Source organism: Arachis ipaensis, chromosome B4 (genome assembly GCF_059453495.1).
Source record: "Arachis ipaensis isolate K30076 ecotype BB chromosome B4, ASM5945349v1, whole genome shotgun sequence".
NCBI classification, from domain to species: domain Eukaryota; kingdom Viridiplantae; phylum Streptophyta; class Magnoliopsida; order Fabales; family Fabaceae; genus Arachis; species Arachis ipaensis.
Window position 1 is genome coordinate 94,031,805 of NC_142439.1, and position 13,446 is coordinate 94,045,250.

A 13,446-nucleotide genomic window follows, 5' to 3' on the forward strand; every position below is an offset into this window, starting at 1 on the left:
ATTTACCAACAAATTTTTACTAGTTACCGATAGATTTTTCCTCGATAAATTCTCCACTCCGTTTCCCTGAAATGTCAAACTTTCCGACAGATTTTCCGTCGGTGATTAGAGACAGATTTTTTGACGAATTTTTCATCGGTAACTAGCATCAGATTTTTTGACAGATTTTTCGTCGGTAATTGGAGCCTTGGAAAACCATTCCAAACTCTGAATACAGCCAGAAAATCCATCTGTAAATCCGTCAGTAAGGTAAAATAGAATTTTTTTTAGATTTTTCCATTACAAAATGAATACTTTAGGTTTGTTTTCTAAATTTACTCTATCAAACACACTGTAAATTAAAAAAAAGAAAGCCAAAAATCACATAGATAAACATAATATTCATTACATGATATCTATAAAATTGGATGTTATTTTTCAACATCATTGGCCAATATCTCACTGTCTCAATTAAAAGATACCCAAAAAAAATAAGATGACCATCCCAATTTTACATGGATCTCCTTCATTAACTGATGTCATAAATTACACTTAACACTTAAAGATAGGATAATCTAAAATATTAATGGATAACCAAGTTGTATTGGCAGCATCAACTCTCCACATTGAAAGTTGATCTTGACATCTCCTGACTGAAATATAATTTAAACCTCTCAGTGCTGAAAATATGATAGATAGATAGCCATAAACCTTTAACGGCAATTAAAAGACAAAGGAAAAAAATCTCCACCTACTATCGAGTGAAACAGCATAGCTATTCAAGGCCAATGCACATGAAGCAGACTGCAAAAATAACCTATATAATTATATTATTGCAAATATTGTTTAAAATGGAGGATTGAAAATTCAGTTAACATATATTTCTAATTGACAGAAATTGAGAAGCAATTGCATGATCATGTTAAAGCAATACACTTATCTGACTATGATAATGAATAGTGTTAGCTCCAATTACAAGAACACCACATATTGGCGAGGGCACTACTAGAAGCTTGTAGACATCATGGGGGAGATTCTGACATGTAAAAACACAATTTGAAGAAAATAATGATATCTTTAAAAGAGGAGGAAAATTCAGCAGAAACAAACAGATGTTGGACTTTGAAATCTCCAAGCAAAATATCATTCAAAAATATATAAAATAAAAGGATTTCACTGTGCTTAACAACTTACAAAAGAAATCTCGCACTCAAGGTGTAAGTTGTGGAGAAAAAAGATGGCATAATTCAATAGACTACTCTTGTGTCATTTCATTTGTCTACCATTCAATAGTAAGCAAAACCAATGACCAATAACTCTAAGAAGATCCAACAGTATAGCTTCCTAATCACAGAATTAAAAGTTGGAAGATCAACATTTTTTCTCCTGGTAAATAAAAAATCAGTTTAAACTCCGCCTATGTAATACTTGCGGTACATAGCCGGTCCCAAGCCCAGATAAAGGAGGAGGGTTGTGTTAGGTCTTCAACAACCAACATAAAAATATAGTCGAATCTCCATGACATGAATCAAAGACATTATTGCGCTAAAGCTAGGTTGTTGCCCGGAAGTAACGCGCTGTATGACTCGAGTACGGTGTCAAATGAGCAAGAGCCGCTGCATCGGTGCCCGGATGTAGTGTTAAATGAGTAAGGGTTCTCGCGTTTTCATGAACGGACAAAGGTAAATAAGCTAGTTCACAAAGTAAAAGGTAAAGGTCGGAGCGACAGAAGGTTGAGATTTGGGACATGGAACATAGGCACTCTAATAGGAAAGTCCATGGAGGTGGTGGACACCATGACAAGGAGGAAAATTAACATTATGTGCCTACAAGAAACAAAATGGGTTGGTGCGAAGGCTAGGAAGTTGAATACTTCTGGTTTCAAAATGTGGTATACAGGAAAGGTGAAGAATAGGAATGGGGTTGGAATAATTGTGGATAAGCACTGGAAGAAGGACGTAGTGGATGTCAAGAGGGTGGAAGATCGGATCATCTCTATCAAACTTGTGGTGGAGGGAGGTGTTTTCCATGTGATTAGCACCTATGCACCGCAAGTGGGTTCGGACGAACAACACAGGATATGGTTTTGGGAGGATCTAGAGAGATTGGTTTAAGACATACCTTTGGAAGAGAAGATTTTCTTAGGAGGAGATTTAAATAGCCATGTCGAGAAAGAAGTGATTAGATATGGGAATATTCACGAGGCCATGGTTTTGGGGTGATCAATGCCAAGGGTAAAACTATTTTGGACTTTTCCTCAACCTTTGATCTTCTCATCGCAAATACATGTTTTAAAAAGAGAGACGAACATGTTATAACCTATAAGAGTGGCATGATAAGCTCTCAAATCGACTTCTTCTTGTTGAGGAGAGTCTACCGGAAATTTTGCATTAATTGTAAAATTATCCCGGGAGAGAGTTTGACAACACAACATAGGGTGCTCGTCATAGATTTTCGCGTTGAGCAAAAGTTGAGGAAAAGACATCATACGAAGAACCCAAGGACGAGGTAGTGGCGGATGAAAGGTAAAGAACAAAGAAGCTTCCTAAGACGGGTAGAAGAAGAGGCAAAGGGGGATGGGAATGGAAGCGCGGAAGAGATGTGGAGGAAGATAGCAGAAGTTATTAGAAGAACAACAAAAGAAAGCTTTGGTGAATCTAAAGGAATAGGACCAAGAGACATGGAGTCCTGGTGGTGGAATGCGAGTGTACAAGAAAAGATAAAGATAAAAAGGAAGTGCTTTAAAGAGTGGTCTTTATGCCGCAACGCAAATAACTGGGAAAAATGTAAGGCGGCTAAGAAAGAGACAAAAGTGGCTATAAGTGAAGCAAGAACAAGAGCATATGAGGGTCTCTACCAGTCTTTGGGCACAAAAGAAGGAGAAAAAGGTATATATAGAATCACAAAAATCCGTGAAAGAAGAACGAGAGATTTGGATCAGGTTAAGTGCATAAAGGATAAGGATGGAGAGATGTTGGCTCAAGAGGAGAAGATTAATGAAAGGTGGGAGAGCTACTTCTACGAGTTATTTAATGAGGGACAGAAGACTCTTCCAAGCCTTGGTCGGTTATGCACAAGGGAAGAAGATAAAAAATTTGACTACTATCAAAGGTTTCGAGACTTCGAGGTAAAAGAGGCTCTAAAGCAGATGAAAAATGGCAGGGCAGTAGGACCTGATAATATCCTGATTGAGGTTTGGAAGGGTCTTGGAGAAAAAGGCATCAATTAGTTAACCAAGCTTTTTAATGATATTTTAAGGTCAAAGAAGATGCCTGATGAGTAGAGAAAGAGTACCTTGGTACCTATCTACAAGAATAAGAGGGATATACAAAGTTGCAGAAACTATAGAGGAATCAAGCTTATGAGTCATACCATGAAGTTATGGGAAAGGGTGACAGAACAGAGATTGAGAATAGAGACACAAGTAACAGAGAATCAATTTGGATTTATGCCAGGCAGATATACCACTGAAGCGATATACCTATTAAGAAGGATGATGTAGAGGTATCGTAGTAATAAAAGGGATCTACATATGGTGTTTATTGATTTGGAAAAAGGGTAAGGGAGGTCTTATGGAAGGTTTTAGGAAAGAGGAGAGTAAAGATTGCATATATTCGTGCAACTAAAGACATTTATGATGGGGTCACAACTAGTGTGAAGACTCAAGGTGGTATGACAGAGGAATTTCCTATTGGTATAGGATTACACCAGGGATCATCCTTAAGTCCATACCTTTTCACATTAGTCTTGGAAGTACTCACTGAGCACATCCAAGAGCATGTGCCATGGTGCATGCTTTTTGCTGATGATATCGTCCTTATGGGAGAGTCAATGGAAGACCTAAATAAGAAGTTGGAGTTATGGAGAGAATCTCTAGAAGTGTATGGTCTGCGCATAAGCCGTAGCAAGACGAAATATATGGAATGTAAGTTCAGTCTGAGAAGGGAAAACCCTAATATAGAGGTGAAGATTGGAGAAAACATCCTACGAAAAGTTAAAAGTTTTAAGTATCTTGGGTGCATCATACAGGATAATGGAGAGATTGAACAGGATGTAAATCATAGGATCTAAGCAGGTTAGTCAAAATGGTGGAGTGCATCTGGTTTTATATGCGACAACAAATGCCTTTAAAACTTAAAGGTAAATTCTATCGCACCGCTATAAGACCGACTATGCTTTATGGTACGGAGTGTTGGGCAGCTAAAGGGGAGCACGAACATAAGCTGAGTGTGGCAGAGATGAAGATGTTGAGATGGATGAGTGGTCATACGCGATTGGATAAAATAAGGAACGAAGATATAAGGGAGAGAGTTGGAGTAGCACCCATTGTGGAAAAGAGGGTTGAATCGCATCTCAGGTGGTTTGGACATGTGAGAAAAAGACCGATAGAACATCCAGTCAAGAAGGTGGATGAGATGGAAGATGGACAAGGGGTGAAAGGCAGACGAAGACCTAAGAAGACCATCCATGAGGTGGTCAAACGAGATCTATATGTAAACGGTCTCTCTGTAGACATGATACATGACAGAGCACAATGGCATCGTTTGATTCATGTAGCCAACCCCACTTAGTGGGACAAGGCTTTGTTGTTGTTTTGTAAATAGAAAATCAATTAAATCCTAGAGCAATATCACAAAAATTAGACATCACATTGTAGATAAACAAGGCATGTTATTACCTTAACATATAAATATTCTTCAAAATGTGAGGTCTTGACGAAACATGACACCAATATATGAAAATCATGGAAAAAGAGATGTATTATATCATTGAAAATAAATATCCTAGGCATCTAATCATAAAATGTTTAAAGTGTAATCTCAAACTAATCTTCTATATGAAGAAAACCAAAGTCAGAATAATACACCAAAAATTGCTAAAAATAATTTTTTACAATAATTTTGTTTATGCTTATGGTATCATGACTATAATTAGCAATTCATTAGAAAACAGAACCACCAATTTGCAATATAATTTAAGCACTTTATACAAACCAAAAGGGCCTGATTTTCAGGATTTATATTGTCAAGAAACACCCTCCTGTGCAACCTCTGCTGCTCAACTTGAGGATTTTTTGCTAGTACTTGTCGCATATCGGCAACAATTTTCTGCAGAAGAACTAATCCATTTAGCATAGGGAGACATCACAAAATCCTATGTAGCAAACTAAAGCCAGTTGGATAGAAACTACATAACTACTGCTCACATTAATCTTCTTTACATCCAAATGACTAATGGCTAAATGGGTTTTGATTCGCCAATGTGTTTTCTGAGTGAGGTTTCACACGACATTCACTGTGAATTTGTGGTTTGGAATGTGCACAGCTTCACCATCTTCACCTCTTACAATAGTAGGTGACCACCAGCCAAAATACTACATAAAGAGAAAACACTAGTGGCCAAAAGAGCCTCAAAGATATCCCAAAACACAAACAGTATACAATATTTTGTAATTTCCTTATATATATATATATATATACCACAGTCAATACTTAAAAATGTGTAATTTAACCCACCTTAACGGTACCAGAAACTTCATATCCTTCAATCTTTGTTTGAATCCACTCATTAATCACAAAAGGACGAGTTCCATGGATCATCGCACTTGAAAGGAAATTTGTAAATATCTAAAATACACAACATTTTATGTGAATGTGCGCCAAAATATAATGGAATCAAAAGATCAGAAGCACAACAGTTCCCCCCTCACAACCAGCAAGAGTCAACAAAACTATTCCAAGACCTCCAGCAGTAACCCATCTCTATGTAGAGAAGCCTAGCAATTCAATGAACGGTGAAAAGGTCCATACGGCCGAATAGATAGCTTTTCCTGCAAATTGGAATCCCATCTGGTAAAAATAAGAAATTTATTATATACATTAGAAATTGAGCCACAATTAATATGTTACTAGTAACCAACAAATCACCACAATCTGGCTTTTTAGTTTTTAACAATCAACATCAACAAATTTAAGTTGCAAGCAGCCTAGTTTTCATTATCATATCATTTAAATACATGTACACAGCCAGAATGAATTCTTTTAACCAAACCAATTAACATAAAAAAGACATACTAGAATTGTGAATTGCTATCAATGTGTAAAACAAACTGAGAGAGAGCAAGGATGCTGAATTCTAAATATAATAGAACATGGTATAGCAGGGAAAACGTATTCCCCAACTACGGGAAACCAAGCTTCAACAATAAGTATATTAAATTTATGAAGTTGACAGGTAAAAATTGGAAACTAGATTGTAGTTTTTCCATTTTCAAACTTCAAACAAGACTAACATGGTAGTATCCTTCACAGAACACAAAGAATAAATACATTTCTCGTCTCACTTGGATCAGTGCTCTCAGATAAGAATTTCTGCGTTTGCTGAATCACACTGCATATTGCATGATTAGTTTTATCAAAGCAAAACATAGTAAAAAATTATTTTGAAAAAAAAATCACATTGAGGAACTCAAGCTGACAGCACTGATATCTTGGAAAACATACAGTTTAATAGTCCAATAGAGAAAACCCCAATGGGCATATGCAGTTAAGCACAAGTTATTTCTACTGGAAGTGATTAGGTGCATTATTAAGTGAATAGTGATCAAATTGTTCAGCAGTATTAATAGATCATGACAAAATCAAGGGAATCGGCATACCTTGATAAACAATAGGCAAAGGTCAGAACAGTTGACAATGATCTTACAAAATGCAGAAGTCGTTCCTTTATAACCTGGCTAGTTTCTGTAGGTAGAATTACTAGTTGTAATGCTCTGAAATTAAATAAATATTCACTATGCAGAAAATTGATGCATATAGAAAGATATAAATTATTCATCTTCTGATAAATTTTAATATGCTATAACAACGAAACCTGCAAAAGAGTATTGCTCCAGTCCATAAAAGTAATGGCCGAAGGTAAGAAGCTACTATATAATGTGTTTTACTTTTCTTCCAACTGTTATCACTCCTCTGCAAAATAAAGTAAGCAAATTAGACTTGCATACTAATAGCCCTGAATCAGTTAATATAAATATGAAGAATAGAATAACTACAGTGTAACCTGGAAAAGCAATTTCCTTATCTGACATGTTACAAAAACGATAATGGCAACTGAAGGCATGAACTTTAATATTACAGGATTACTATGTATCTGATTAATAGACCTGCAGAAAAGAAAGGGAAAAAATTGTAATTGCATACCAACACCAAAAGGAATAAGCTAATAAAAGAGAACTCAAATGCATGCACTTACTAGGCTAAAAATCACAAAATTTATATTGTTGTTTTTTATTCAATAACATGATCCATATTGTTGTTGACAAAGGAGTTCCCCTGAATTAGATTATTCTTTAGCTATGGTAATTTCATTCAATTAAAACTAAAAGAAGAGGTCTACAAGACTACAAGAAATATGGTCAAATTTTCAATTGTAAATTGGCATCAATCCATTAATGTGGCAGAAGGAAAACAAAGATTAGAACAAGAGATACATGAAGACAGATTGGTTTGTATCATTGCAGAGGGGAATATGACAATGATCTCTTTCTATGCATTATGATAGCTGTAAAGTTGTTGTGTCCCCATCTTTGTTACTACTAGCTTTTAGGGCATTTGCTTTTATTAAAGCAGATTTGCATGAAATCTCATGTTGCAATATTTTTATCTGAAACAAAATGCATCAAATCGAAATTAACAAAATAATTTACATTTCTGAAATTAAGAGTACAGTGATGAAGTCATTGCAAATGCTTACCCTATCCCTTGCTATATTAAGCTCCTGCAAAAATTAACATAACAGAATCATCAATCACCATTATTAAATTGTAGAACAAGAACAACGAAAGGAACAAAATGCCGAAGGAACTAACTGCTGAACAAGAGATAGCAGAAAGCTGAAATTGATGAATCCAAACTAGTATTAACTGAATTAAATTTCTGCGTTAGACAACTATAGCATATATCACACCATTCCATGAAATTGAAAAGAGGAATTACAAACAAGTCAGAGATTATGAACAGCATATATCTTGCTGAATTATATCAAACCATTCCATGAAATTGAAAAGAAGAATTAATTGCATGAAATTGAAAATCTAACCTCCAAGCAACAGAATCACAAAATTAGTCTTTGGATTAGAGCGGCGGCGGAGATAGCTCTGCGACGACGGCGATGAAGGGAACAGATGCGACAAGAGCGGCTGCGGAGGGGGCTCGTGCAATGCGAGCAGCGGCGGCAGTGGCAACGGTGGAGAGAAGAAGTAGCTCGTTGACAGAGAGAGGAATAAGCTCGTTTGATTTGTATGGTGTAAATGGAGCTCGATAGGGTGGGGGCAATGCTAAGTTTAACTCAATTTTTCTGACAGCATATTTTAAACTACAGATAAATTTTCTGTCTTTAATAATTTAACAAAACACAATATTTTTGTTCATTTAAATACAGACAGATTTTTCGTCGGTAACTATTTTTTACAAAAAAATTAGTCTTTTTGATAGAATTATCAACAGATTCTCTTTTTCGTCTGTAACTTATGCTAATTCATTTTCTTTCGTTTTCGACAGAAATTTTCTCGCAAAATTTTTCTGTATTTCTGTAGAATAAAATCTGTCGAAAATATCCATTTGTAATAAATAGTTTTCTAGTAATGATTGCTTCCATTTTCTGCATTAAATAAAATATATTTAGTTAGTCGAGTAAGCATTCAACTTGCATTGATTCTGTCCATTTTTTTGAAGGACAAGACAATCTTTGTAAAAAAAAAAATTTAACTCCTAATAAAAGTATTTTAAAATAATATGATTCTTTTGTTAAATAACAATAGAAATTAGTTTAGCCCTTTTTTATATTTCTAAATCAAAATAGGTTAGCCCCAAAACGAGGCAATTGTAGTGTCACTCCACCATTTTAAACGTTATACAATTTTAGAATATTAATGGGAACAAAATTAATTTGCAACAATGTAGGCATAAAAAAGGTAATGGATGTTCTTAAATTTTTTTTTGAGAAAGTATAGGTCCATCTCTAAATGTAGCCAGGTAGTGCCAATTTTTCAAAAAATTTGGATTTTAAATTTTAAAAAACTAGGTTTGCTCTCAAAATACACGGGCTCTCCCATTCCACCCCCTCACATCACGACATTCTTCTCTAACTCCTCTCACCTCGATGTCGCGGCTCTCCCTTCAACCCTTCTTGCCGCGTCGCCGTCCCTTCCACCCTTTCCCAACTCTTCTTGCAACAACGCCGCATCCTCTCCTCCAACCATTCTCGTTGTTAAGCCGCTCCCTCTTCCTCCATCTCCTTTTGTCCTGTCGTGATGCCGCTCCCTCTTCCTCTATCACCTCAAAGTCCTTCTTTTAGTTTTGGATGATTTTTTTGCTTGTTTTGGATATTTCTTTTTCTCATATTTCGGATGCGACTTTTTTACATGTTTTAGAAGTTTTTATACGTGTCTTCTTTTTAGGTTTTGAATTATTTTTAATAGTTTTAAATATTTCTTTTCTTAGTTTTTGAATGTTCTTTTTCCAATAGTTTTGAATGTCTCATTTGTTAGATTTTAAATTTTTTAAAATGATTTTTGATATCTTTTTTTTTGTTAGATTTTAGATGTGTCTTTTCGTTACGTTTTAGATGTCTTTTTATTAGGTTTTGGATATTCGTTTTACAAAGATTTCAAATGCTTGTTTTTATTTGATTTTGAATGTTTCTCATGATAATTTGAATTCACGTTCCCTGTTCCCTCCAAAGAGAAAACTAAAAAAAAAAAAGACTCAACGGAAGGGGGTGGGCGGACGATTCTGAGCGACGAACGGTGGTGGGCGGTGCGGGCAACTTCTGAGCGACGAAAGATTGTAAACGGCGCATTTTTGGACTGCAATGTGTAGATTTAGGTGTGTTTTTTCTCCTCCTTGTTAGGCTTTTTATGCAGTCCATATACTAATTGACTATAGTTGGCTAGTATTTTAATTAATTATCTAATAAATTTTTTTATATTATTCTCGTAAAGTATAATTTTTTATCATCTGTTTTTTAAGTAGAATCAAACAAAAAAATGTGAGAAAAGATGTTAAATTGTAAAAGATCACAATTATTAAAATAATTAGAAAAAAATTGAGTGTTCGTTCCAATAAAAAGAAAAGGTTCAAGAATCAATATAATTTATTATTTTTTGTTAGTATTTTTAGACATTGGTCTAATTTTTTTAACCTAATAAAATAATAAAATACTTTTAACCCATACTTTTAAATATTATTAATTAACTGCAAATAAAAATAATAAATTTTACTAATTTTCTAACATTTTTCCATGAAAAAAACAAGGACATCAATAAACCAGCAAAAATCGGTAAATCTATAATGATTACACTAGCCAACATACCAATAAGAAAAAGTCTAGGGGCCAGCAATCTTGTTAAATTCTGGCCAGCATGTAACCAGCAAAGAAAAATGAGTCATTTAGATAAAATCTCACACCAATCTCACACCATTAAAACCATCATTGATGATTATTTGATGGCTACAAATCATAAAAATTGCTGGCCCTAGCATTCCTCTACAACTAAACTAAACAAGAGGTTCACGGTATAATCCACCAATGTTAAACAAGAAACTGTAGAGTTTTGCACAGGATCAGAATTTGGAACAGCTTTGTCAGTGCATGGAATCAATTATGAACCTTAGAAAGGAAGCTTCATAGTGCTGCCAGCCATATCTTATCATATAGTCTGAAACATTTTTTCTTCTTTCTCTCTGTGTAATATGCTTTTGTGACTGTTCCTATTGTTCCATCTTATTTCAAAGTGGATTCTCTATTGAAATGACAAAACTCAATCTGATTCTTTTGATCAGCTTACGATAAACCGCAGATAGTTAATTTATATTTATCTTATTTGTTTTCATACAAAATTGTATAAAATCATATACTAAATTCTATATTTATTTATTTGTTTAAAACTTCAATCTCTGCGTTTTAATACTCTAGTTATATATATATGTTATCAAAATTAAATAATTTTTCTTATCTAAGTCGAACATAATGACCTCAAATAGAAAAAAAAAAGCTATTATACCATAGTTAGGCACCATATATTATATTCTGCAACATTTTAATTTTAAATATGTCTTTATTGTCACTATGTTATTCGAACTTACCACAAACTCACAAAGTGGATTCTCTATGGAATTAGTGACAAAACCCTATCTAATGCGTCATGCATCATACCTCATAAATATTAAACCATCTTATTAATTTGTTCTATAAATAAGAGCTTCTTCTTCACACACTAAAGCAACTAAAAATCATAACCAATTCAGCTCCATCAATATAACACCACCATATATCAAACACAAAATAAAACTAATAACAGTAGCACCAGATCATGTCTAGTAGCTTCTTTGGACGGAGACATGAACCACCACCACCACTACTACACAGTCCCCACCAAACATGGGAACCTAATTACCACCAAGACTACGGCTATGGCGGTTATGGAACCACCATAACCGGTGGCACATCACATATGGCGATGACTGGCTTTCCAGGGCAGCCATCACCAGTTGTGAACACACAAATAGAGAAGAAGGAGACCCCAGAAGCGTACGTGTTTAAGGCGCAGCTTCCGGGGCTGCGGCGATCGGACGTGAGGGTGGAAGTGGATGATGATAAGGTTCTATGCATAGTTTGTGAGAGAAGCGTGGAGAAGCAAGAACAAAGAGGAGGTTGGCACGTTGTTGAGATGTCAAGTGGCCACTTCGTTCAGCGTGTGATGTTGCCTCAAAACGCCAACGTTGACCATGTTAAGGCTTATATGGATAAAGGGGTTCTTACTGTTACGGTTCCCAAGCACCATAGAACTGTGAACCATCACGTTAGGAACGTTAACATTTCTGGACACTGAGAATAATACATGATATGTAATATTTATATCAGTTTCGCTAAAAAATCAATTAGGAGTGAAGCCATATCTAATTAACTAGTTGAAAAACAAGTTTGTTATAAAACAAAATGAAAAATAACCTCCTATTATCTTAATTTTTAAAATTTTAAAATAAAAAAAAAGAGTTGGTTTAATTAGCTTATATTATAGTTATACTTTTTCTATTTATGTATGTATGTATGTGTGATCGTTTGTGATACATATGTAATGGTAATACGTCGTATTTGCGGAAGTACCTAGAAAGATATAAATAATTGATGTACTCTGAGTGTCTGTGAGTGTCTGCGACCTTTGTTTTTGCTTTCTTTCAACTGATGATCCATATATGTATTAATTATATAGTAGACCAATAGTTGGAGTACTGGCGGCTACCCTAGCCTCTTCAACGGGAGAAATATGAAATTGGTAAATAGTTATATATATAACTTATATACTAGCTATGATTCATTTTATGTCTTATTTTATCTGTTGTTATTTTTTATACTAATACCAGTAAATAAGATATGAGAAACTAAATTACTCAATATTTCTAAACTAACTTTTGACAGATATTTGTCCTTTTTTTAACGTATATAATTTGTGATACATATATGACTCAGTATTAGAGGTTTATTCATAAAACCCGCGCTATAATTTTTTTTAAAACCGTCGTCCTACCAAATCGTGGACTTCTACAAGATTTTACTAAATTTTCTAAAATCCAACCACATACCAAAATTTTAGTGGGGGAAGAGGGGGAGAGCGCGCTGCTGGTCAAGCGACAGTAAAACGTGGATAGTTACAAGCAGTGGCGGAACTTGAAACAAAATTTTGGAGGCCACATAGAAGATAATTGTTAAAATACTTTTGATAACTTGAAACAAAATTTTGGGGGCCACATAGAAGATAATTGTTAAAATACTTTTGATATAGACCCCATTTAAGATAAGCTCGTCTAATCTCATCTTTCTAGTTTTGGTGATATTGCCAAATTTAAATCCCCTTTTTTAGGGCTTCGTTCCAAAAAATTAAGGTCAAACTCATCAGATGTAATTTTTTAAACTTTTGAAGGTTGTATCTCACTTTTTTTGTGATTCATTAAAGTAGAAGAACTACAAGTGTTAATATTATAAAAATTATATGTTCTCCTTCTTAAATATTATCATTTCTCTTAAAAAATGCATCAATTCTTTGATTTTTATTATTATTTTATATAAAAATTTGAATATATATCCTATAGAATATGTAAGGAAGAAGTTAGAAGGACAAATATTAAAATTTATAATATTTATTGAAATTTTTTTATCAATTTATACAAATACAATAATATTAATACTTATTGAATATTTTATTATTTTTTATCATATAAAAAATTAAATTAAATAAATAGTAAAATATAAAATAATATTAAATTAAATAAATAAAAAATATTTATTTTTTTATATTTGAACTTAAAAGTAAAAAGAGTGTTGCTTATTGAACTTATTGGGTACTTTAAGTCATAATAAAGTATTTAAACCAATTGAATTATTTTTTATCTTTTAAAAAAGTACTAC

General features: G+C 34.0%; 1 protein-coding gene and 1 pseudogene across 1 annotated transcript; one reads left to right on the forward strand and one right to left on the reverse strand.

Annotated features, from left to right (window-relative positions):
* Positions 1-1,245: 1,245 nt before the first annotated feature.
* LOC107636618 (mechanosensitive ion channel protein 2, chloroplastic-like) lies at positions 1,246-9,241 on the reverse strand (annotated as a pseudogene).
* Positions 9,242-11,250: 2,009 nt separating this feature from the next.
* Positions 11,251-12,370, forward strand: LOC107639430 (18.1 kDa class I heat shock protein). Its single transcript, XM_016342926.3, has one exon. It carries the CDS (start codon positions 11,354-11,356, stop codon positions 11,870-11,872), a length of 519 nt encoding a protein of 172 aa, XP_016198412.1. The 5' UTR covers positions 11,251-11,353; the 3' UTR covers positions 11,873-12,370.
* Positions 12,371-13,446: the final 1,076 nt, after the last annotated feature.